This window comes from Trachemys scripta, chromosome 20 (genome assembly GCF_013100865.1).
Source record: "Trachemys scripta elegans isolate TJP31775 chromosome 20, CAS_Tse_1.0, whole genome shotgun sequence".
NCBI classification, from domain to species: domain Eukaryota; kingdom Metazoa; phylum Chordata; order Testudines; family Emydidae; genus Trachemys; species Trachemys scripta.
Window position 1 is genome coordinate 8,592,130 of NC_048317.1, and position 26,873 is coordinate 8,619,002.

At 47.8% G+C, this 26,873-nt stretch overlaps 1 protein-coding gene across 2 annotated transcripts in view; it reads left to right on the top strand.

Moving 5' to 3' along the window:
• Positions 1 to 1,560: 1,560 nt before the first annotated feature.
• Positions 1,561 to 26,873, top strand: part of NCMAP (non-compact myelin associated protein) — a 47,534-nt gene continuing 22,221 nt past the window's right edge. Inside the window, exon 1 of one of the 2 annotated variants that reach the window (XM_034754357.1) lies at positions 1,561 to 1,704. In XM_034754357.1, coding sequence (XP_034610248.1) covers positions 1,578 to 1,704 — 127 coding nt within the window. In that variant the 5' untranslated portion in view covers positions 1,561 to 1,577. Of the gene's footprint in view, positions 1,705 to 19,960; positions 20,088 to 26,873 lie in introns of those variants that run through there. The other variant, XM_034754356.1, reaches the window with a different exon arrangement.

Below are 26,873 nucleotides of genomic sequence, written 5' to 3' on the forward strand. Positions count from 1 at the left end.
GTGTGCAGTGGCAGTCAAAAAAGCGAACAATGTTAGGCACTATTAGCAAATGGATAGATAAGAAGACAGAAAATATCATCATGCCACTCTATAAATCCATGGTACGCCCACACCTTGACAACTGTATGCAGTTCCGGTTGCCCCATCTCAAAAAAGATACTAAAATTGGAAAGAAAAGGGCATATGAGGAGAAATTAAAAAGTGGGGAGCTGTTCAGCTTAGAAAAGAGATGACTAAGGGGGGATATGATTGAGGTCTATAAAATTGTGAATGATGTGGAGAAAGTGAATAAGGAAATTTTATTTAACCCTTCATGTAGCACACAAACTGGGGTCACCCAAACAAATTAACAGGCAGCAGGTTTAAAACAAACATAAGGCAGTACTTCTTCACACAAGGCACAGTGAGCCTGTGGAACTTGTTGCCAGGGGATGTTATGGAGGCCAAAACTATAACGGTTCAAAAAAGAATGAGATAAGTTCATGGAGGATAGATCCATCAATGGTTATTAGTCAAGATAGTCAGGGATGCAACTCCATGCTCTGGGTGTCCCTAAACCTCTGACTGCCAGGAGCTGGCACTGGACAATGGGATGGACCACTGTTCTGTTCGTTCCCTCTGAAGCATCTGACACCTGCCACTGTTGGAAGACAGGGTACTGGGCTAGTTGCACCATTGGTCTGACCTAGTATGGCCGTTCTTGTGCTCTTAACATCAAAGCAGCATCTGGGCAGCTACTTTGAGCAGCTAGCACAAGCCGCACCCACACAAGTCTGTGGACCCAGGATGGGCGTCGTATGTGACAACTTTAACTCTCTGAGCGTAGATCAAGGATATGAATGAGTATGAAAAGTGAACTACCCTTTCCCCTGAGATTAGTCTCCCTAAAAAGGGCTAAACCAGTGCATAGGGCTTTCCCCCATGGTGTGCCAGCTGTGCACGAGGAACCCTTCAGTTCCTAGTACAGAAAATCTAAAAAATCCCCCATTCACGCACCCAATGCCAACTTCCATTTGCTGGCTAAGAAAAGGTGCAAAATAAACCCCACAAGGCTGCTTTTTGCCCTGAGATTAGAGTGATCAGACAGCAAGTGTGAAAAATCGGGACGGGGTGGGGGGTAATTGGAGCCTACGTGAGAAAAAGACCCAAAAATCAGGACTGTCCCTATAAAATCTGGACATCTGGTCACCCTACCTGAGATCAAAAAGGAGTGATTTATTCCGCCAGGTAAAGGGATCACTCATCATGACCCTTCAGCCCACAATGTGATATTGTCCCTAGGAAATGAGTCTGTTAAAGTGGACAGATGTGACCTAGGTTTCATGTTTACTATGTTCATAGCAAGCAAAGCCAAATTAATTGTAGACGTATGGCAATTAAAACTGTGCACTTCACTCTCATTTTTGACACTGTGGTTGTTGAATCATTGCTAATACAAAATGATTCTCCTGCCAGTCCAGGACTACTTAGAGTTTCCAGAGCTTTTTTCTCACCAACTAACTCGAGAACAGACAAACACTTTGCTGCACACCTGGCTTTGTGTCTATCTTTTTCAGACATTTGGTGTAAATTCATCCATGATCAGGTCTGCGGACAACATCAACATTTGGAGTAGTAACCACCATAAAGAAGGATGGAACCGAACTGCAAAGGGAGCTGGAAAGATTAGAGCTGTGGATGAGAGGAGAGTCGGTCCTAATAAAAGTAGGTCCTACACCAGGGGAAAATGCAGCACAGATACAAAGGGACGGGGGAGGGTATAATCAAGGCCTCATCACTTTCAAATATTACATTAAAATCATGTAACATAAACTGAGCTCTCTTGTAGCTGCAAGAAAGGGGTAAGATCAGGATTGGGAGGATCTCTGTGTTAAATGAGAACTGAGAGTCACGATGTTAAATGTTTGGTTAGATATTGTAACAGGGTGACTGTTCCTAAGGCCTTGTAGAGATACGCTAAGCACAAGCGCCTCAAGATGCTGAAAGAGGAACTAGGGACTGGGAGTATAGACTAGAGGAGACTCTGCAGGGCAATCCTAGGAAGAATCAGACTCAGGAAGGAAGTTTGGGTTGAGTTTTCTTTTGTTGCTCTTTGGGTGACCAATAAAAAGCCTCTCAAAGGCACAAAGGGCAACTAGTCTCCTAACTCCCGTTCAGTGGGAGTTTGGCACTCATTTAGATTAAGTTATTTGTGACCGAACATGGCCCCTGATTTCAATTGGCTCCTCAGTGCTACCGTAATAAAAATTAATAATCAATTGCCTGTGAAATTCTCCCCCAAAGCCAAACCCCAGGAAGAGTGCGTGCTTGGACTTAGCCTTTTCTTTTGCACACCCTATGCAAACAGTACTTACCTCTTTTGTAAAGCACTTTGAGATCTACCAGTGAAAGTTCTGCATAAAAGCTAGGTGTCATTACACACTCTTCAAAGCATGTTGAGAACTTCACTTACTTACAGTGTATATATCTTAATAGAAACATTATGAAAATGTAACCATCCACACACAGATGGGAGGAAAATATGATTTACTGCTAGAATTGTCAGTGTGAGAGGCAAGGTGGGTGAGGTAATATATTTTAGTGGACCAACTTCTGTTGGTGGAAGGGACAAGCTTTTGAGCTTCCCAGAGCTCTTCCTAAGATCTGGGGAAGGTAAGAATGTCCAAGCTAAATACAAGGTGGGAGTGGTTTACATATGTTATAGGAGACCAGGTACAATGAAGTGGGCAATTAACACCTTTCTTTGTTAGTCTCTAAGGTGCCACAAGTACTCCTGTCCTTTTTGCGGATACAGACTAACGCAGCTGCTACTCTGAAAGCTTTCTTTGCCCTAGGACTGCAGAAATATGAATTGCCCACTTCAGTTTAAGCGGTCTCCTACAACATGTGTGAACCCCTTATGCCAACAATCTGTCCCACCTTGTATTTAGCTTGGACATTCTGGCTACCCTACCTTCCCCAGACCTGAGAAAGAGCTCTGTGAAGCTCTAAAGCTTGTTCCTTCTACCAACAGAAGTGGGCCCAGGAAAAGACACTTCCTTACCCACCTGTCTCTTTCATCCTGGGACCAACACAGCTTCAACACCACTGCAAACAAGAACGGGCAGTGAAACATAAGCCAGTAACAGAATTTGGGCCCACACCCTCCTCCCACACTCACTCACTAGACTAGACATGTGTCTCCCTGTTAGCATATTGAGAGACTGAATTCTCGAGTCTGAGCATTTTTGTAGTCCATTCCTTTTTGGAAAACAACATTTTGCACTGGCATGTGTTCTAACTTCTAGATGATGCTGCCTTCTTAATTTAAGTGTTTAGTGAATCAAGGAAAGTTTGCAAAATGGAAAATAAGGAAGAGTTTCTATATTAAATCAGCCAGCAGAAAGAGCCTGTAAACCTCTGTGAATGAACATTGAAAGAATTAGTTTATTATTTTAAAGTCTACAGAAACTGCATTCCTTTTGTTCACATGACATTCTACATTATTTGTTTTGCTAGGGCCCCAACTTGGATTGCTGCCCTGTTGTGATAGGTGCTGCACAAACATAAGGAGACAAATCCCTACCCCCAAGAGTTTATAGTCTGAAGACGGGCTTGTCAGAGGAACTGAAGGGGGTTGGGTGCCTGGCTCCAACTGAAATCCAGGCTCCTTTTTCAAAATACCAACATAAATAGGCAAGATGAACAATGAGTGACAGGGGAAGCAGAGGCCCAAAGCGGGAAAGTGACTTGTCCAGGATCACACAGTTGGTCAGTAACAGCGAGAAACAGAACCCAAGTCTCCTGACCCCTAGTCCAGTTCCCTGCCTCTAGGACATGCTGCCTCCCTTGTAGCCTAGTAAAATTCAGACTTCCTGAACCAAAGCATTAACTATCGTTAATTAATGAGCACCAATTTCCCCCCTACTTTTTGATCCTCATTTTCTCTCTTAATTAGAGCCCCTGCTAATATATTTGAATGGGTGTTTTTTTAGAATGAGTAGGTCTGCAGAGAAACCCCTTTCTTATGTCTGTGTTGTGAGAAAACTAGCAATTCCCTTGAGAAATTTTCTCCCTCATAAACAGCTGACAAATATTTACCACCATCTGTCCAGTTTAACAAAGTGTATACCCTGGGAAGAGAGACTTCGAGAAAAAGTAAGTGCTGGCTTGGTTTAAGAACTTCTAAACATGGATGCTGGCTTCATGAACCTGTTGTTGCTGGTGGTGGTTCAATTTCTCGCTTCTCACTGAGCAATCTCCTACGAAAAGGCCTCAAGCATAAAATGTCCCCACTTAATTTATTCCCAGAAAGGGAATGAATATTCCATATACCTTTGGAATGGGGTGGTGCCACTCTGCACTTGTTGGGAGCTGCATTATCTTTCACTATCTTCTGCTTATCTGGGTTTTGTTGCTGGGATTAGTGTCTTGAAAAAATATATTTGAGGGTTTAGTGCTCCTGTGTGGTTTTTTACTGTGGAAAGGACCACAAGCAAACAGCCCCCACGCCCTTGGGGAAAATGCAGAAGTCCTTGCCTTTGCTAATCTGAACAGGAGATGCACACCTAGCTGTATCTGTGACTCTCTGCTCCTGCGTGGGCTTTTATAGCACCTGTATAATTCTACCACTTCTCCATTTTGAGCACTTGAAGGCCAGCGCTGGTGGAGAGCTGAGCACCCGCAATTAAACTGGCTGGGGACATTGAATTCAAGGAGTTGAGGAGCCCCTAGAAACTTATGGGATTGAACTCTTAAACAGCTACTTCCCTGCTCTTTCCCATTTTTTCCTTATTTTTTAAATTGATTGCTGTTTAATAAATTGTATTTGCTTTGAACTCTATGGAGAAGTGTCCAGAGTGGAGAGAGCACCCTGGAGTGGGGACACCCTAGCCCCTGCCTAAGTGACCTAAGTGGTTTAAAACAAACAAAAGGAAGTATTTTTTCACACAACGCAGCCAACCTGTGGAACTCCTTGCCAGAGGATGTTTTGAAGGCCAAGGCTACAACAGGGTTCAAAAAAGAATTAGATACGTTCATGGAGGATCGGTCCATCAGTAGCTATTAGCCAGGATGGGCAGGGATGGTGTCCCTAGCCTCTGTTTGCCAGAAGCTGGGAATGGGCGACAGGGGATGGATCACTTGATGATTCCCTGTTCTGTTCATTCCCTCTGGGGCACCTGGCACTGGCCGCTGTTGGAAGACAGGATACTGGGCTAGATGGACTTTTGGTCTGACCCAATATGGCCGTTCTTATGACCACAACAAGGTTGGGGGTCGAGCCCCCCAGGAATCCTGGGCCTAGCATTGTTGGGGTTACGAGGACTCTGCCGCACAGGACAGTGGAAGGGGAGCCCTCGAGGTCAGGGAGGAAGTGGGAGCGAGGACTCAGATCTTTTCACTAGCCCGTTTCACTGGGGTACTTTATAAGCCAGAAAAGTTCCCCAAAATAGCGGAGCCATTCCCCCACTTACACAAGGGTTACTGTCTCCATATTGCAGTTGGGATACGAAGGGGCTAACATCTATGTGCTTTTTTTTTTTAATCTATTTGTATTAAGCCATGTCTACCCAAGGAAAAAATACATATTTTTAATGTGTGTTTTAATCTTAGTGTAAACAAGGCCATTTGTATTTTAGGGTGTTAGCAGGTTGGGGTTCCAGCTGGGGGTGTGGGATCTGGGGAGGGGCTGGGGCCAAGGGGTTTGGTGCGTGGGATGGGACTCAGGGCTGTGGCAGGGGTTTGGAGTGCGGGCAGGAGTGCGGGATGCGGGCTCCTGGAGGGAGTGTTGGTGTGGGAGAGGGCTGGGGTAGGGGGTTGGGGTGCGGGTGGGGGCGTGGGGTCTGGGAGGGAGTTAGGGTGTGGGAGAGGGTTCCAACCTGGGGCGGGGTTGCGGGTCCGGCTGGGCAGCACTTACCTCAGGTGGCCCCCAGTCGGTGGCACAGTGGGGCTAAGGCAGACTCCCTACCTGTCCTGGCTTGGCGCAGCTCCCAGAAGTGGCCGGCATGTCCTTCCCCTAGGTGGAGGCACAGCCAGGCAGCTCTGTACGATGCACGCTGCCCGCACCCACAGGCCCCCTCCTCTGCAGCTCTCATTGGCCATGGTTCCCGGCCAATGGGAGCAGGGCCGGCTCCAGGGTTTTGGCCGCCCCAAGCAGCCAAAAAAAAAAAAAAAGCCGCAATCGCGATCTGCGGCGGCAATTCGGCAGAAGGTCCTTCGCTCCGAGTGGGAGTGAGGGGCCGTCCGCCGAATTGCCGCCGAATAGCTGGACGTGCCGCCCCTCTCCGGAGTGGCCGCCCCAAGCACCTGCTTGCCAGACTTATGCCTGGAGCCGGCCCTGAATGGGAGCTGTGGAGCTGGGGGCGGCGGCAGCACGTGGAGCTTCCCTGATCGTCCCTGCGCCTGGGGTCTGGACATGCCGGCCGCTTCCGGGAGCTGTGCAGAGCCAGGGAAGGCAGGGAGCCTGCCTTAGCCCCGCTGCGCCACCGACCGGACTTTTAAGGGCCTGGTCAGCGGTGCTGACCGGAGCCACCAGCGTCCCTTTTCGACCGGGCGTTTCGGTCGAAAACTAGATGCCTGGCAACCCTACTGGGTTCCTTAGTTGCATCCGTTGTGAACTTAGACTGTAAGCTCTTTGGGGCAGGCAGTGTGCCTTACTCTGTGTGTGTGTAGGCACTACGTGAAAGATAATAAGAAATAATAATAATGAATTACACCATATTCATTTGGACTATCTCTTGCACTAAACCAGTGCAAGCTTACCTTCTCCCCTCTCTGGCAGGTTAAATACCCTTACAATCAGCGTTATACTGAACATACCTGACATTCTAGGAATAGGTTGAAGCTTGCTTAACAGCTTAAGCAAGATAATTGCATTTGGCAACATATGTTACATAGTCCAGATCTTAGTCAGTTATGCCTGTTCCTTACGTCTTGCTTAATGTCTGTAATTAAAGGCAGTACATTAGCCTTAAGCAGTTTCGATATGTAGAGAACAGCGACAGGCCTTATTCTCCAAGATGCAGCAAGATACTGAGAACCCTCAACTCTGGCTCCAGTCATAGTGGGGAGTGCTCAGCGCTTGACAGGATGAGGCCCAGAGTTCCTGAAAACGGGTTCAATTCTGCCCTTGGATACACATGCCCAACTCCCATTTACTTCATCGTGACTTGCTCTTGCGTATCACAGAGTAGAGTCTGGCCCTAACAAACAGGTCCCCAAGGGCACAATATCAGATTAGAAACCGAGATTATCCAAATTTAATCTGGCATTGGCAGCTGACGTTTTGAATACGGAGTCAATGCTCTTGAAAGCAGGGATCTTGTGTGTAAACTCAGGAGTAGATGTCAATGCATTAGCTAATAATAGAAGTTTAAAGCCTATGGCAAGTTTAGGGTTTGGCCCTCTGTAGACACTCTGCACAGACTTTCATTGAAGCCAGTGAGAGCTTTGTAAGTGGAGTTCTTGAAGAATTGGCCTTTATTTTGTATGTTCTGTTTCACACAAGCTCTAGTTCAAAGTGCTTTGCGGCGTTAAATAATGTGAAGGACATAGATGAGTCATACACATAAAACGAAAGGGTTTTGTTTTTTTACCTGGCAAGGAAACAATGTGATTCTGTCACTACCCGTGTACCTGTTGCAGAGAAAGAAGAAATGAGTTGAGAGTCAGAGGAGGGCAATAGGAATCAGCAGATCTGGGATCTGTTCCAAAGTCTGCCTCTGATTCACTGTGTGACTTTGAGCAAGGAACGTCGTAATCTCTCCAGGCCTCATTTTCTTCATCTGTAAAATGGGGTTAATATCTAAATCTATAGGGTGTTATGAAACATAATAATCAATGCTGGTAAAGTACTTTGAGATCCTCAGACGCAAGGAACTGAACACAGTAAGTGTTAAAACAACAAGGAGTCCTTGTGGCACCTTAGAGACTAACACGTTTATTTGGGCATAAACTTTTGTGGGCTAGAGCCCACTTCATCAGATGCACGAAGTGAAAAATACAGGAGCAGGTATAAATACATGAAAGGATGGGGGTTGCTTTACCAAGTGTGAGGTCAGTCTAACGAGATAAATCAATTAGCAGCAGGATACCAAGGGAGGAAAAATAACTTTTGAAGTGGTAAGAGATTTTTCCAATACTAATTTCTCCCGATGGTTACTCACACCTTCTTGTCAACTGTCTGTAATGGGCCACTCTCTTACCACATATGCATCCGAAGAAGTGGGCTGTAGTCCACGAAAGCTTATGCTCTAATAAATTTGTTAGTCTCTAAGGTGCCACAAGTACTCCTGTTCTTCTCTTACCACAGTTCCCAGTCCGTCAGATCCTGATTGACGAGGGCCTCACGGGCTATAGGGGAGAGAGACACTATTCAAGCTTCTTGCAACCTGGGCATTATCATTTCCCTGTACTTTGTAGGGCCTCCAGCCATATGTCCTATATTCTGGGTTCTCCAGCGACTGACACTGTCCTTAGGCACAACTGCCCTTTACTGGATGGAATTAGGACTCAGTTCTGAGTCAGAAGCCCTAATCTGCTACCATTCACGGAGATTCCCCTTTAGCTCCAGTGTACTTTTAAAGCATGCAAGTTTTCTCCTCCCTGTCACTGTGAAATGCCAGGTGGTCACAAGACACAGCATGGGAGCCTCAAATTTGTCACAGCACATTTTGTTGCCCTGATTCACCTATTGGTTCATTTTATCTCTCTGTTACTTGACACCCACGCACAGTGCTTGGTCTGTAACACACTGTACTGCTGTGATGACACCAGTTGTTGATGGCACAATTGATTCAGAGTTGTCTGACAGTGCAGTGGGGCAAAGGTTATGCTAAATACACTCGTCCTGTTTGTTTGTTTGTTTTCTTTCCACGAGAGAGAACATCCCCCCCGGGGAGCATCAAGATCAAGACGTTCTTGTAAGTAAATTTTTACATCAGATCCATAATCGCAGGGTCCCGTGGAACAGCTGATTTCCGCTTGCATAGAGAAATTTTATGTCAAAAATAGGAGAGGATCTCAGGACTGGGAAGCAACTATTCTGTCTCTCAGAAGCTCTCTAACCTCAGGAAAAGTCAATAACGGACAACTAATGGACCTCTAGCTCAGTGGTTTGAGCATTGGCCTGTTAAACCCAGCATTGTGAGTTCAATCCTTGAAGGGACTATTTAGGGATCTGGGGCAAAAATCTGTCTGAGGATTGGTCCTGCTTTGAGCTGGGGGTTGGACTAGATACCTCCTGAGGTCCCTTCCAACCCTGAGGTTCTATGATCCTACCTGAAAATAGATGTTCGAGATTTCAAGGACCTCTAGTCCACTCCTGCCAGCCAGTGCTGAATGGTTTCATGTACTGTGCTTTGACCATCCTAATGTTAAATATCTCATGCAATGGAGACAGCTGGTGTTTTAGCCACTGGGTCATCTAAACTTGCTCTGAACAGGGTTATTAATGTGCCAATAGGTTTAAGAAAAGGATGGCCAGTCAACACTAGCGGTCCCCTCAGCTACTGCCACCAGTGCTGGAGCTAATAGACCTTTGGGGCAGGGGAAAGCCTCCAGAGATCAGTATAAGGTCCTGTTTATGCAGAGATCTCAGCAAAGAATCCCCTTCACATCCATTGCATCTGAGTCCTGTTTCTTCACTACTGTGAGGGACGCTATAGAGATCTAAGAGTGAGCGCCGTCCCCCTTGTATCATCTTCAGCCAAATGAGCTCAGTGGGGCATCCGTGCCAAAGTGTGACTAGTTCACTGCAGCGCTAACCAGGATAACAATGCTCAGCAGTTACGCCGTGCTTGGCAAACTGAGCCTCCCAGGTAAGCATTTATGACATGGTGTCCAGGTTTTGGGACCCTGCAGGGAAGAAACTCTCAGGCTTGCAACACCTCAGCTCTGTTTCTCCCAGGAGAAGAAATATCAAGATCTGAGTGGAGGTGCAGCGCTATTCTCCTGGCTCCCCCAGCAGCCAGACCAGGTGGATCTCATTAGTTCCCATGCAACAGAAGTGAAAGGCAGTGAAATTCTCTTCAGGAGAAGCTAGAGCAGGGGTTCTCAAACTGGGGGTCGGGATCCCTCAGGGGGTCGCAAGGTTATTACATGGGGGGGTCGCGAGCTGTCAGCCTCCACCCCAAGCCCCGCTTTGCTTCCTGCATTTATAATGATGTTACATATATTAAAAAGTGTTTTTAATTTATAAGGGGGGGTCGCACTCAGAGGCTTGCTATGTGAAAGGGGTCACCAGGACAAAAGTTTGAGAATCACTGAGCTAGAGTGTCAGACAGGAAGTCCGGGGAATAGCCCACTCAGGAGACAGCTGAGGCCAACCTTGGTCTGTTCTGAAGTTCAGGATTTCATCGGTCTCGAGTTGCTGCCTGATGTGAATGAAAGCAGCTGCCAGAATTGTGGAGGTAAGGGGTCGGTAAGAGCCTATCCTGTGAAGGCTGTGCTGTTATGTTACTTTACTTTCCCTTGATGGGGAAAAAGAGAGATTAGTGACTTGCCCAAGGCCAGCCAGTGTGTCAGTGGCAGAGCAGAGATTGTACCTCACTGGTGTTTCCTGGCACTGAGCTCCAGTCACTAGAGTCTCTAATCTGGAAAGTCCTTCCACTGAGAGGAGCCTTCTCTCCCCATAGCAAATCCAGCCCCTAAGGGCTTGCTGCTTGATAAGGGCGTGCCGTGCTTTACACACACAGGAGACTATAAACCTTTCAATAACTTTTATTGCTCAGGTAATGGAGAAGTTCTGGGCACCGAGCCCCACGTGCTCAAGGGGCCGTGTGCAGCGCGGAAATGCTGCCACATAGAAGAGAGAGAACCAAAATCGCTAGAGATCCTCTGGGCATTTACAAAGGCCCCGCCCCAAATCCGACAGAACAGCCAGAACTGGCGCTGCGGCCCCGGTGGGCTAGCTTCATTGGGGAGGAAAGTGTGTTTAGAGGATCTAGGCAGCAATTTACAATGGAAACCTTTACTCCTGCTCTCCTCTCTAGCATTCCACCCCAACCCACTCACTGATGGGCAAGGGCCATAGGAAAGCAACTGACTGGAGACCTAGGACTTTCTCCAGAAATCTGGACTGTCTGATAGTCACTTGGGCTGATGTTTCCTTCTTTGTACTAAATGAATTGTTAGGACTGCTGTAATACTATTTAACCACCATGTAGCACCTTTCACCAGCAACACCTATCGCATCACTGAAATGGAAGGGGAATGTGGGATAAGGATACCACGCCTGCGTTCACAACAGTGCCTCAAGTTCTTTCACGTCCAGGCAGAATCATGTTATGTTTTAAGAGTCTTATAAAGACACCCACTAAACTAAATGAATCACCTTGGAAAGATGAAGGACTGCGTCAGCCTTGCTGAGCTCTGAACCTGCGGCTCAAGAAGAGCTCAGTAGCTCCATGCTGATTTGTAGGTCACTAAGCTGCCCCGTTAAATGGTGGATCTTGAAACTTCTGCAACAAAAAGTGGCCAGCAACTAGGTTTTGAAGCTCTAATTGCCTCTGGAATCCATTGTCTCCAATGTAAAAGCTTCCACGTTTTGTTCCCCTGGTTACATTTGATAAAGTATTAAAATGAGCTTCCTACCCAACGCTAAATCTGAATCAACCTGGATACTTACAGTAAGCACCTTGCCAGGCTCAGGGAACGCAAACAGTCCTATACAAGAGGTGACTTTCTGTTTACTGCCGCAGTAACATGCCCAGCACGTACCTCACCTATGGAACCCAACCATCCCCTGGGATTACAGAACCAGCTTTTTGAAAACTAACACTGCTGCTTGAATGTATTCGCCAAGGTGGCTGGCACCAAAGCTGGGGCCCGGAGAACTGACACAGGGAACCCGACCGTAACAATGCTTGACCCTTACATAATGATTTCCGTTCAGGGATCTCAAAGCACTTTACACATATTAACACTTCACAACACTCTTGTGCGCTAGGTAAATATTCTTATGCCCACTTCAGAACTGGTGTCTCATCTTATCTAGCTCTACACACACAGGCTAGTCCGTCTCTTCTCACCCCCACCCAGCTGGACTGGCCAATCAATGAAAACTCAGGAGTCCTGCCTTGCAGTGTTCTGCTCTAACCACTAGACTAGTAACCAAGTACACAAGTAACCAGATGGATAGACTGTACTGGTGGTAAGATAACTCTGGTACCATAGTCCATCTGCCCTGTCTGTCCCTCACTGGTCTGTTCTATTAGCATGCGTGGATCCAATGTGCTGAGCTAGCTTATGGTGAGAGGCAGTTTCAGTCTCGCTCTGAACAATTTCAAGGTGTACTGAGTGGAATGAATTCCATTCCCCGTTCCCAAAGTATCTCCTGTTATACTTCAAATGATCGGTGCTGCCTTTAGACATTGATGCTCATCACCTGGGTAGGTCTAGAGGAGGGTAATCAGGGACCCCCTTACCCCAGCATGGTAGGGAGACGAGTTGCAGGTGAGGTGTGCACAATGGATTCATGACTAAGGGCTGCTGCACCATGTCTCTGAGTGACAGAAGGATGAGTTTATCCCACCTAGATGGAGAATCTAAAAGCGCATAACCAATGGCCCCTTATCCAGAGGGGCAGGCTGGGCTGGCAGAATTAGCTCAGGGCTTCTCACTTTTAGTCCTGACTCATCTGCTGATACACTGAGCAGCCTTGGCTGAGTCACTCTCTCAGTGATACCAACTCCTGTGGGTGATTTTTCACGTTTTACTTAACATCCCAAGCCCCAGCTCCTGGAGTCAGGTGATCATGGGCAAATCTAGGCTTTCATTTAAAAAAAAAAGTTTCTAGCCCTCATGGAGCATGCAGGAAAAAAATTGAAAATGTGACCCCTTAAGGCTCAAAAGAGCTGCAGAAGCCAAATGAAAAGCACCTGATTTAAGAAAATCTCATGATTTTTAAGGCAATCTCTTGATTTTTTTTGTGGCGGGGGGTTGATTCATTATGTTTGAATGCTCATTGAGTTAGCAATGCTGCTCTTGGCCTCAGTTTCTTTACATGTCACCTAGGGATAAGAAAATTGAGCTACATAGTTACTGTTTTTGAGGACCGTAGAAGATAAAGTACTAAAAGGTACTGGACTGTGAGTCAGGACACCTGGGTTCTATTCCCAGCTCTGACATGCTCTGTGATGTCGGGCAAGTCACTTTACCGTTCTGTGCCTCTGTTTCCCCACCCACACCTGTCTTGTCTATGTAGCTCGAAGACTCCTCCCGGCAAAGCCTGTCTCTTGTGTCTGTACAGCGTATAGCATAATGGACCCTGATCTCAGGTGGGGGGTCTTTAAGTGCTATCACAGCACAAATAAATAGCAGTTGCAATACATCTTCTTGCCTGACTTACGCAAAGCTACAGCTAAGACGGACCTCCTGGCTGTTCTCACAAGCCTGGTAGTGGGAATCATCAAGTACCTTATTATTAAGGAGTAAAGTAGTTTATCTTTTAAAGATCAGCCGTTAAAGGGCCTTGCTGTTGGTTCTCAGAGGCCATGGACCAAATTCAAAGGCAACGTGAACAGTGGTGTACGTTACACATTGGTAAAGCAGGCGTGAGTCTAAAGTGGTGCAATTAACATGCCAGGGATTTGGGAGGGGTGTGGGTAGCAAGAAAGTGGATGATAAGAAATTTCTCCCCCATGTTCCTGCCTAGACATGCCCAGTGACATGCAAACCCATTTCATTTTACACCTTCCCGCTACCATTTTCCCCGTTCTTCTAGCTCAGTGTGTACGTTACACCATTTACATCCCCTCTGAACTTAAACCCGCCTCTGGGGCAGAGGAGCTCTGGTCCTTGTCTCCAGGGACTGATCTAAGAGTGGGCAAGACTGGTAAATGCTAACTGGCTCCTCCCTGCGTTGGGCTCTTCAGCTGGGCAGTGATACAGGTTCCTGGCATTCGGTCCCCCAAGTTCTTTTGCTGTGTAAAACTTTTATCTTTTAATGTGCATCTGTGGGCGGCCGGGAGGCAGTGGAATTTGAGCCGGTGGCAATAATGCCGCTTGCCTTCCGATCCCTGCCTCTGCCCAACAGAGTGACTCATTACTGGGCTTTTTATTTGCCTTTGCAGCTCTATCAGCGAGATAAGGAATGCTAATGCACCCATCAGAACACTGGATTTCCCAATGCCCGCATACCATGGGATTGCTATCTGCCATTCTAGCAGGGCTCCCTGGCGCAGTGAACTGTAGTTGCTTTAAGCCAGTCTACGCGTATCAGCCCCCTGCATCCTCACGTCCCTGGGAATGACTCTTACTAAGGGTTCAGGTGTTTAAGGGTGACAGCAGAAGGGAGGATCTGGCACTCCTGCCCAACCTGCAGCTGCAGGAGGCCCTGGATTAAGGGGGCCAACCATGCCAGGGACAGGTAGTGATGAGAGCCACACTTCAGCGTAAGCTGTTTCATGCTAACTGTGAGCTCTGTGGGGATAACAGCTTGGGCCCTCTAGGACTTTGGGATGATCTCCTGCTTTCTCCCAGTCCTGCTTGGGATACAGCACAGATTTCCTCCTGCTATTTTTCTCCTAACTCTTTGCATAACTGCAGAGCTCAGCTCTGGAAGTGATCCCTCTTCCCTGACCCTCGTTTCCACCCAGCTGGCATGAGATAAGGCTGAGGTTGATCTTCCCTCAGTCTTTGCTGCCGCTGGAGACCCCAAATTTGCTTGCACCATCCCTGCAGAGCAGCCTGGTATGCAGAGAATGGCTTGCCCAGGGTAGCAGCAGCGGAGATGGGTTTCAAGCCAAACACTCTAGATCCTGCTACAGATGTGAACTTTCAGAGCTGGCTCCCATCTCTTCCAAGCTGGGATGAAATCCCCCACCCCCTTTTTTTTGGTCATGTGGATAGCAACGTAGGTGGCAATACAGGTTAAATCCATCACAATGCACAAGCAAGTGGTAGCAGATTTACCTCCTGAACAATATAGTTCTAAAAATACAGACAGAAATGAGGAAGTGACTGTCATATCCCATGGATGATCTGATCCCATCCTGCACACGCACCTTTCCACCATTGTGTACGCGGCAGGGTGTGTTTAGAGATTCAGGGAGGGGCAAATCTTAGTCCCACTGAAGTCAACAAGAGCTTCATTGGGACCAGGATTTATCCCAGAATGGCTACAAACTGGTCTCTCCAGCTCTACTGAGCTGGCTGACGGACCAGCCTCAAGCAAATTCGGAGTGAATTTGTACTGTGCTTTTCAGCCATAGACCTCAGAGCGCTTTACAATGGGGTCAGTAAAAATGGGGAAGCCGAGGCACAAAGAGATGAAGGAACTTGTCCAATGTCACCCAGCAGGCCAGTGGCAGAGCCAGGAGTTGCACCCTACTCTCTTTCAGTCTCAGTCTGGTGCTCTATCCACTAGGATACACTGCACCCCAAGGCCCCAATCAGGGATTGGGGCCCCCTTGTTCTAGGCACTGAACCTACATAATGAATGTGGAACATTTCATTTAGAAATGAGTCTGCTCACATGACACTCTGGTGACGCCTGTAGTATAAACACCTAGCTTGATGGCCCTGGCTGATGTTTTGTGGGTCTTTCCTTTGTTCCTAATTAAGGTGTGGACGGAAACGAGGTCTTTTGGTGGAGAAAAAGGAGACTCCTCTTGCTGACCCTGACATTATTTTGAAAACTCACATGGCAGAATCATTCCCACAGAAACCAGTCTGAGGCCTAAAGCTTATGACTTCAAGTGAGGTTAAAAAGGAATTGATGATTACAAAGCTCCTTTTTTCGTGGACATGCTAAGGAATGAGGGATGAGAAATACAGCAAATAGGACAAACAGGGGTGTTTATAAAAAGGATTTGGTTCAGTTTTCCAGGAGACATCAGCTGCTTTTTAACACAAGCCAAGCCAATATTGTCCCTTTGCAGTCTGTGCCAGCTATATCGGTTAGATCAGATTTTGTGCCTTATGGAATATGGCAGGGATTTTCAAACTCCTTCCTGAGTGTCAGTCCTTCCTGACTCACACAGCCGACACGGGTGCCTGAAATGCCCAGCCTAAGGCTGGATATTCTTTGAAGGCCCACTCCCCTTCTGTTCCTACTAAGGGCTTGACCTCAAAATCTTGTAGCAGTGAGTTCCACCGGCTAATTATGCGTTGCATGGAAAAAGTATATGCTATTTGTGAAACCATTCATGTTTATTTTTTAGTTTTTTCCCCCTTTACTCAGAATGATGTTCCATGCTTACAAATATCACTTTCATCATCAGACTCTGCATCCTCATTAATCCTTTTTTTCAATAGTGGAATGTGGGTGAATACATTGCTTCTGAAAGTGAGGTGCCCAGCACAGAGTAGGCAGGGGATGTCTAAGCTTCCCACAAAAAGCTCTACCTGTCCTGGCCTGCAAGGGGACAGCTGGCCCGCTCCTGGGAGTTTTTTCAAGCAGAGAATCCCAATGGTATTATGTATGTGATAGTGGCAGAAGGATTTGGAGAGCTGGAGGTAGGAATTGCTTCAGTGCATCTGACTAGTGATCTATGTAGCCCAGCGTCTGGTCTCTGATGTGGCCAGCCCCAGATGCTTCAGAGGAAGGCACGCTAGGGTCTGCAGTAGAAAGTCATGGAATAACCTACTTATCGGGAAAGCCTTTTCCTAGCCCACAGTCACTAGAGATTGGCTCATGCATTGAAGCAGGAAGGTTTGGTCCATCCCAAAACATTTGTTTGTTTGTAAGCCTTCCTACTGTGACTCTGGGTATTCTTTTGATGCCCGGTCCTCTTCTGACCCTGCTAAGGTCACGACCTCAATGTCTTGTCGCAGTGAGTTCCATGGGTTAATTATGTGTTTGAAAAACGATTTCTTTTTATCTGCTTTAAATTTACCTATTTGATTTACTGTTCATTTATGTAGGAAGCTTTAACAGGTTCACGAATTCTTCCCCTGTAACAAAACAACCATTACAACAGTGAGCTTTTGTTTAAAGAGACATTGTCCCGCAGTATAGTCATCAGATCTCGCTATTGAACGGGGCATTACCACATTACAGGGTGCGTCATTACAACACCCATGACACGTCATTTCTATTGATTTTTCTTAAACTGAGTGAAATCTCCGATTACACATGTTTAACGGATTCAGCGTGTCTATCAAAGGTTAATATTTAAAAAATCGGAAAGGTGCGCAGAGGGCTTTTTGCAGGTGAAAGTATTTTGTCTCAGTATTGAGTAAATGCTAACCAAATACCTACATGTCTATTTTGCTTGGATGTGTAATTGGTAAATTTGCCACTTTTGATTTCACCAAATGTCCCCCTGTTCTTGTGGTAGGAGAAAGGGGGAAGAGAAGTGTGTGATCTACTTTTTCCAAACCAACTGCACAATAGTAGAGCGTGTTCTCTCTTGCAGGTGCTTTACAAACATTAGTTAACCCTTCCAATCTCCTCGCTCTGAGGTAGAAACAATTACACCCAGGTTACAGACGGTTAAATTGAAACGTTAACCATGAGATTAAGTGACTTGCTGAAGATGGATGATAGAGCCAGGAAGAGAAGTGAGGAGTCAGAGGCCCAGGCCCATACGCTAAGAAGGATAGCTCAGTGGTTTGAGCATTGGCCTGCTAAACTCAGGGTTATGAGTTCAATTCTTGAGGGGGCCATTTAGGGATCTGGGGCAAAAATCTGTCTGGGGATTGGTCCTGCTTTGAGCATGGGGTTGGACTAGATACCTCCTGAGGTCCCTTCCAACCCTGATGTTCTATGATTGATAAATGTCTAGACTACACTATTCCCTGTACCGTGCTGAGATTTTTTTTCTGTGCTTAGTTGTGAGCTACTTGGAACAGGGATCACACCTTCCAGTATGTCTGCAAAACACTGAGGACTCTGTGGCAAAAAAATGATAATAAATTATAAGATTTATTAATCAACCAGATCTTTTTCACCTGCACTCAGGTCTCCAGAGAAGAAAAGGCCCACGCCCACGTGTTTAACCCATTGTGGAGTGGTGCCCACTCACCCACAGGTATTTCTCCCGATCAGTCGTTTAAGTAAACCCAGTCAGACTCTGCTCCTCTCCCCTTCCTTGTGGGTTGCTGCCCCTCTCTGCCTAGGACTGAAGCCTGGTTAGATGAGGAATTGCATGTCTGAGCGTTCCGCATATGAGTGCTGGGTGCGTTGATGCCTCATTTGTGAATTCCTTTATTTTGGGCTGGGCTGCCGGGAGAGGAGTTCTTGTTTTCCAAAGCTGTACGTTACATTAAATATTGCGTGTGTGCCCAGAGGTGACATTCGATACATTTAACAATCTGTCATTCTGGCTTATGACTTTCTTGCAGGGGGAGCGGGCACATAACGTGCCAGAGCTGTGGATGCCGGTAAATACCATGTAGAAATACAGGCTTTGATCGTGCAATTGGATCTGTGTTAGTGGCCCCCTGTGTTTGTGCAGAGCCCCAGCGACGCACCATGCAGGGTTCCATCCAAGCCGATCTGACTGCAGAACAAGGAACACACTGTTAGCCACCGGCACCTGCGTAGAGCAGGAGGGAGTAGGGTGACCAGATGTCCCGATTTTATAGAGACAGTCCCAATAGTTGGGGCTTTTTCGTATATAGGCACCTATTACCGCCCCCCTCCCGATTTTTCACACTTGCTATCTGGTCACTCTAGGAGGGAGGTCACCCACTCTCGCAATTTTATCACAAATCTCATGATATTTGGTGTTTTTTCCTAAAGTCCCAGCTCCTGGAAGTGTGATTACACGAGAATCTCAATTTACAATTAGGAATAAAAATGTCTAGTACTCTTTGCCAAGAAAACATAGAACATCTCAGCTCAAAAATAGAGCTGGGTGAAGAAAAATCAGCAAATAGTTTATTTTTGCCTAAAGATGCAGTTTCGGGTCAACCCATACTGTTGGTGAATTTGGGTCCAATTTGGTCGATAGTTTTGGCTTAAAAAATGGGGAAAATTTTCAGAAAAAGTAAAGAAGTTTTGTTATAGTTGTTTTGGAAACAAAACCTTTCCACTTCTCCTTTGGCAGTGTTGTGTTTCGAAATGTAGCTAGCCTTAACGAAACACACACAAAGGGTAAACCACCTAAAACCCAAATGCAATGTTTCCTTCAACCCAAAATGATTTGTTTGTGTTCTGAATTTTTTGGTTCGACCACTGACTGCCAAAATCAAATTCACCCAGCGCTACTCAAAAACCACAAAGCAAATGAAAAAAGCCCCCAATTTATTTAAATCTCATGGCTTTGGGGGCCTGACTTATGATATAGGGACAACTGTGCAGATCTGAGAGCAGGGACAGGGTACAGAGCTTATTCTGATGTTAACTACAGACACGCATAGAAATGGGGGGGTGACCCTGACTCCAAAGGGTATGTCAAGGCCGCATTGCACACCAAGGCTGTGGGACCCAGGCGTGTGGACTCCGTTTTTCCAAGACTGCAGTTGAGTGTTCACACTGCATCCTAAACCTAGGTTTACAGTTGCTGGTCTCACAGGCTCTGGACCAGGTGCTAACACGTTCATAGTGTGCTACCCAGACCCTCTGACTGGGCTTGAATCTGAGCCCCAGTGGGCCATTTCTGACCCACCCCCCAGCAGATCCTGAGCCCTGGCTGACCCAAGTCTGACTGATTGGTGTGGGGGGACAGAAGGGGGGCTTGGGCTCAAACCGGAGTCGGAATCAGGGGGCTCAGTGTGCAGTGGAGACAAGAGGGCACAGAATTGCGGGCTGGGGGTGGGGCAATTCCTCCCTAGCTCCCCCCCTTTACAAACAAATCACTGCCCAGCCCTGCCAAGCGGGGATGAGAAGGGATTTCCCGCTGCTGGGGGGAATGTGCCCCCAAAACCTCTTTAAAGTCACGGGGGGGGGTTAAAGGGACTTTCTCCCCCCGCTGTGCCTGGCTGGGCTCCTCATCGAGGCTGCTGCCCCCCCCCATGGGGGCGGGGGGATCTCCCTACACCTGCCCGGAGGAGCCCGAAGTCCGCGCCCCGGTGGGGGAGGAGGCGGGCCGGCCGGCCGGCGGGCGGATCACCTGGAGCGGAGGGAGGGGCTCCAGCCGGGGCGGGGAGCGCTGGGCTGCCCCGGGAGTCCGCAGGCGGAGCGGGGCGCTGGGGCTGCGAGCGGGCCCCGGACACGGCAGGTAAGTGCGTCCTCGTGCCGCTGCCAGCCGGGGGGCCCCCGTGCGCCTGCCGGGATCGGGGCCGTGCGCCCCTGGCAGCGGGGGGAGCCCCCTTCCCCGCCCGTCCCTAGGGGACCTGGAGCCGAGCCTGGCCTTGCTGCTGGGAACGGGGGGCCGGGCTCCCCGCTGTGTGCCCCGGACAAGGGACTGAGCCGGGACGGGACCTGCCAAGCCCATTGCAAGCGGGGACACGCGTGGGGGTCTCCAAGGGTCCCCTGCTGTCCCCCAGGGCCAGTCCTGGGCTGCTTGTACTTTGGGCGCTGACAAGACTTTCTCCCTTTAGCCCCGGGCTGTGGGGCTGCTGTGTAGCCCCCTTGGTCCCACCATAATAGACACCCCTAGGTGCTGGAACGAGGGGGCTGCCGCACCCCCTGGCTTGAAGTGGTTTCCATCATAGACAAGGTTTGCAGTTTGGGTCAATGGCTCTCAGCACTGCCCCCCCCCCTATACAAACTGTTCCAGCCCCCCTGGAGACAAGGGTGCGGGAATATCTGTTATTGGAGGGGGACCCACTTCTGTCGGTGAGAGAGACTCGCTTAGGGGCTTATGCAGAGCTCTTCCTGGAGATCTTCAGCTCCCTGGGGAGCCCCAAAGCTTGTCTCCTGCTCCAGGAGAGGTTGGGTCAATAAAAGAGATCCCTTCCCACACACACCCCACCACTGCTCTGTGAGAGAGAAGGAGGAGGTGGTGGGAATGGGGAATCTAGTCCTTTGTTCTCTCCTGGCTCAGGAAGGAGGCGGCCCCCCTAGATTAAGCCGCACTTTGCTATGTGTAGCCCGGCGTTTACAGTCTGGGGAGCAGGGTTGGGGTGAAATCCCTCAAAGGGGCTGCTTGTATGGAGTCTTCCCAATGCCGCTCCTTGCTCAGCGCTTTTTGGGGGATGTGTCTATGCTGTCTCTGGCAGGGATGGGGGGTGAAGTGCCTCAGAAGTGGGGAAAGTTGCCCCAACCCTCCTTTCCTGTGGCGGTTTAACCTTTTAACAAGAGGTTCCCACTCCCACATTTCAGTGCTGAGGGTGGGAGCTGGCCCATGCTGAATACAGACCCGCGTGGAAGGGAGGCCAGTGGGCTTTCGTAGACTTGTTGGAAAGGCTTTGTTGGTTCTAAAAGTGATTGTGAAATGTAATAAAATAGTCTAGATGTACCCTATGGGCAGTGTAACCAATCTCCTCTCTTGTGTGGGAAACATACAGCCCTCTTTCAGAGGGGTAGCCGTGTTAGTCTGTATCAGCAAAACCAATGGCACTAGACCAGGGGTGGGCAAACTACGGCCCGCGGGCCACATCCGGCCCACAGGACCGTCCTGCCCGACCCCCAAGCTCTTGGCCCGGGGGGTGCACCCCCAACCACTCCCCTGCTGTCTCCCCTCCCCCGCAGCTTCAGCTCGCTCGCCGTGCTGCCAGCGCAATGCTCTGGGTGGCGGGGCTGTGAGCTCCTGGGGCAGCGCAGCTGCAGATCCCGGCCTGACCCGGTCTCTGAGCTGCGTGGTGGTGGTGGCAGCATGGCCTGGCTCCAGACAGGCGGCATGGCTGTAGCGCTGCCAGCCACCGGTGCTCCAGGCAGTGCGGTAAGGGGGCAGGAAGCAGGGGGGGTTGGATAGAGAGCAGGGGAGTTCGGGGAGGTGGGTGGGGGTGTGGATAGGGGTTGGGAGGGAAATGGGGTTGAATGGGGGCAGGGGTGTCGGGGGGCAGTCAGGAAGGAAGGGTAGATGGAGGGGGCAGTAAGGGGCATGGGTCCCAGGGGCAGTCAGGGGACAGGGAGAAGGAGTGGTTGGATAGGGTAGGGGTACGAGGGGGGCCATCAGGGAACAGAGGGGGTTGGATGGGGCAGGAGTCCGGGGGGGGACAGATAGGAGGTGGGGCCCGGGCCATGACCCCCTCCCCTAACTGGCCCTCCATACAATTTATGAAACCCGATGCGGCCCTCAGACTAAAAAGTTTGCCCGGCCCTGGCCTAGACTAACAAATTTATTTGGGCATAAGCTTTCGTGGGCTAAAAGCCACTTCATCAGATGCATGGAGTGAAAAATACAGTAGGCAGGTCTATATATTACAGCACATTACATCTTTTCATGTACTGTAATATATATATACCTGCCTACTGTATTTTTCACTCCATGAATCTGATGAAGTGGTTTTTACCCCAAGAAAGCTTATGCCCAAATACATTTGTTAGTCGCTAAAGCTCCACAAGGACTCCTCATTGTCTATACAGACCTCTGGTATTCTCGATCAGGTCCTTTCCAGAGCATTCTTGAGCCTAATCGTATTACAGGTTTAAAACCTTGAATGAGAGGTGTGCAACCACTGTTGGCCACCAAAGTCCAAAAGCCATTACACTTGCTTTCCCCATTTGATTGCATTGGCCCACTGCAATTGCTGTAGATTAACTTGCTGTTTGTGCAGTGATTGCTTAGAGGAGTAAGACAAAACAAAAATCTTCAGGGATCGAGAATACCGTAGACATTGTTTGTGGCATAATTACGTGGTTAGGTTACGTAAGGGCCTAGGACCGGATTCTGCAAAGACTTACATAGGTGCTTTACCATAGACGTGTGAGCAGTCCCACCAATTCCAGTCGGGTCACTCGCATGTGTAAAGTGAAGGGTGTGTAAGCGTCTTTTTGGGGTAGAGGCCCCAGAGAAGTTTCCACTAGTTTATTTTTCCATTGTTAGTACAGTGGTTAGTGGCACTGTTTGTGGTGCTTGCTAGTGTTTAAAAGGTTAGAGGTTTTATTAGGTAGTTACAGAATTAACCTTTCTGCTCCGTACGCTGTCAGTCACATTCTGCTACCGGTTATATGGCTGCAATCATTTCATTTGAGTTACTCTGGATTCACACCTGTGTGAACAGAATTTAGACCCGTTTCTGTTGCTGAATATTGAGCTTGTTATACACAGCCATCAACAGGAAGGAAAAATGATACCGATGTGACATTTTGTTTTGCTGCCAAGCTATCCCATTAGCAGCTACTTGTTTCTTTAATTTAAAAACCATTAAGGCATAACATTTGAAACTGATCTAGGCAATTACCTCATCCCTGGGGAGAAGTCAGGAATGCTTACTTGCAAGAACAAAACCTTTCACTAACAATTTTCCTCATTCATCTCTGTGGATGTAACTGAGCCTGTTGTCTTTATTGTGCTGTGGGCGAGCAAATCAGAAGGTGTTTCCTTAACGTTGACTGAGTTATGCGTGCAAGCACTGGGATTCTGTGCTGGCAGATTAGTACTTAATGTGGGGTGAGACAGAAGGCTTGGACCATGTTCTTGTTAGCCTAATGGATAGGTGTTGCAATAGCTGTTCAGCACAATAAGGATGGATGTTAATTCCATTATTGCTGGGAACACAGGTTCGAAACATGTGATTTCTAGATTTTCAAGGTAATTGAGACACTTAGTGCTCTGGGAAGTCACTTTAAAAAAAAAAAAAAAAGTAGGTTTTCTGTGAAGAAAATGACATGAATCCAGTACTGTAGAACCCCAGAGTTATGAACACCTCAGGAATGGAGGTTCTTCGCAACTCTGAAATGTTCGTAATTCTGAACAAAACAGGGTTGTTCTTTCAAAAGTTTACAACTGAACATTGACCTCATACAGCTTTGAAACTTTACTATGCAGAAGAAAAATGCAGCTTTTATCCATCTTAATTTAAATGAAACAAGCACAGAAACAGATTCCTTACCTTGTCAAATCTTTTTTTAAACTTTCCCTTTAATTTTTAGTAGTTTATGTTAAACGCAGCACTGTACTGTATTTGCTTTTTTTTTTTTTTTTTTAATTGGTCTCTGCTGCTGCCTGATTGCGTATTTCCGGTTCCAAATGAAGTGTGTGATTGACCGGTCAGTTCATAACTCTGGTGTTTGTAACTCTGAGGTTCTACTGTAGATGGAGCATTAGGAAGAACTGTGGTCTAGTGGCTAGTGCCCAGAAGTAGTAAACTGGACTATTGACTAGCTGTGTGGGATGGTCACATAACCAGCCTCTCTAAAATGAGTATAATGCTATTTAATTCCCAGGGGATGTGAGGCTTAAAGAATTGACATTTGCAAAGTGCTCTGAGAATCTCAGAGAAAGGGTGGCAGATGGAAGCGCAGTGTATCATGTGCGTGCTCCTACAAAGTGTACCCTGAATAGTTTAGTGTGTTTCATGGGTTCATATGTGCAGTAGTTCGAGAAATCTTGTGACTAGTTTCTTCCAGTTGTTTGGTAAGAGAAAGGAGTTGCCAGAGTTCTGCATCACAGAGAAAGTGGCTTTTCTCTTTTAGTATCCAGTGAAAACTGCGGGAGGGAAGGAAAAGTGGAGCGATGTGCATAGGAATTCTTGCTCTGCTGAATCCCAGACTAATGCCGGGCGCTTCTGATTGTTAGAGAAATAGAGCAACACAGTGGACTAGCAAGGGTAATTTGAAGGTGCCTGAGCAAATATTGCATGGCTGATAAACAAATATCAGCTCCTGAATTTTGTAGAAAAGTGGGATCTCTAAGCACAAAGGCCTAGTGAAATGCACAATCAGGGAGGTGGGGCTGTAGGATCTGCTGCTGTGGTTTAAAGTGCTCGGAGAGCAAAGGCTTCTGGGAGTTCATGCTTTAGGAAAAAGTAGGCAGGTTTCCCAGCTTCATAGACTGAGGGGTCTGTTTGTTCATCAGTGCATGTAAATTACCTGTATTGAATGCCCATGAGTGCTAGAGGGAGTTACAACGCCTGTGCACTCCCCTGCATAGTTGGGTGAGAACAAGCCTCCTGGAGATGTCGCTTTCATGCAGCGTGTCTTAGGCTATGTCTACACTACACAGCTTTTAGCAACACAGTTGTGCTGCTTCAGCCGTGCTGCTAAAAGGTGCGCAGTGTAGCTGCTGTTTGCCAGCAGGAGAGCAACTTTCACCCCCAACGAGCGGCAGACGCTGTTCACACTGGCGCTTTTCGCTGGTAAAACTTTTGTCGTTCAGAGTTGTGTTTTTTTTAACACCCCTGAATGACAAAAGTTTTGCTGACGAAGTTCCAGTGTAGACAAAGCCTTAGAAGTGTCACTTGGCACATGAGACTTGCAGAGGCTGTTGCAACAAAATCCAGCATATAAAAGAATCATGGAGCTTTTCTGTAGACCCTGCAAACTGAACCGGTGGGATTCTGTCTAGTTTCCAGTGGGCAAAGGCGCATCACACACATACCATCACCACTGGTGTTAATTGGTCCCCTTGATGGTTGTCTAAATAAAGACACCAAGAACTGAATGGACCATGGAGACTGAACTGCCTTTCATCCTTAGAGGCGTCCTTTCTGGGGCATGTTGGTAGGGCATGTGAAGGTGGCTTGCACTGCCACTGCCTGTGCTGTACCTGTTGTGCAGACAGAGGACCTTGCTCTGGCATCTCTCACCAGCACTAACATTCATCTGGCCCTATGCAGGGGCTGTGAGTAGATAGAAGAGGAAGAAATAGCTCCACTGCAGACTGTAGTGATCTGCAGGAGGACCTGACTTCTACGGCTCCAATCCTGCAAATGCTGAATGAAGCACATCTGACCTCGATGTGTGCGAATTAAGTTACACTGTCCTTAGGTGAGTTCAGGATCAGGGCCTCTCACTGGGAACTAACTAGCAGAAATCTGGAATTCTTAAAGAACAGGACATCAGAATCCACGCGTCTGCTTTGCAGCCTAGAGATTAAAGTAGAGCTATTTTGCCTCTTAAAATTTTCCACCCGTCAGTGCCCTGCTGTAGGTATTTGAAGTTGATCAGAAAGTGTAAGTGACACACTTCCAAAAAAGAAAATATGGAGAAAAAATTTGTACTGGTTCCTCCAGTTTATACCAAACTGCTCCCATCTGTCTGCGGGAAGCGAAAGTGCTGTTTACTGACACCTGGCTCTCTGATGCCATAAGCAACCGTGGGAGGGGCTGCCCACCATGCTAGGGTGCTAAAGGAACCTGCAGATGGTGCGCTGAGACAGGGCAGCTGGACATGTGAGGTCACTGGGAGAAACTGTCTCAAGCCAGAAACTGCTTCATCTTGCTTTGTACAGCTGAGCAAATCCTAGAGACAGCGACCAGTGTGCAAAACCCTGGCATATGCCCAGGCCAACAGTCCTTGCTCTTGGGGAATGAGCTCCAATGTGATGTGTTCTCATGAACCTTGTGCCTGTCTGGGGTCAAAATTCCTGAAGAGTGGGTGGGTGAGTTCCTCCCTGTCCGGTTTGCATTGGATTTGGCTTGTTAACTTTGACCTTGCTTATTGTTAGTCATGTGAGCTGCCGCTGTGGGAGAGGGGATACATGAGAGCTGAAGAGAGAGCACACAGACTGGAGTCAGAGGAGACAGCCAAGGGAAAAACTGGATGCACCAATCCTCTAGTTCCCTATAGACACAGCTCATTGCTGCCTCACAGAAGGGACTGTGAAGGCAAAGCCATGAGACTATGGTGATGGCAAGCCACAAAAGTAACCTAGCTAGGTAAAGGTACCTGTCGATGGACAGGGATGGAGTCCCTAGCCTCTGTTTGTCAGAAGCCGGGAATGGGCGACAGGGGATGGATCACTGGATGATTACCTGTTCTGTTCATTCCCTCTGGGGCACCTGGCATTGGCCACTGTCGGAAGACAGGATACTGGGCTAGATGGACCTTTAGTCTGACCCAGCACGGCCGTTCTTATGGATTTTGCCATGCCAGTGTAAAGTGGCACGCACAGTGAGTTGGCACTTCACTGTGTGGAAGTCCTACGTGACTGCTAGAGTGGGGATATAGCTTTATA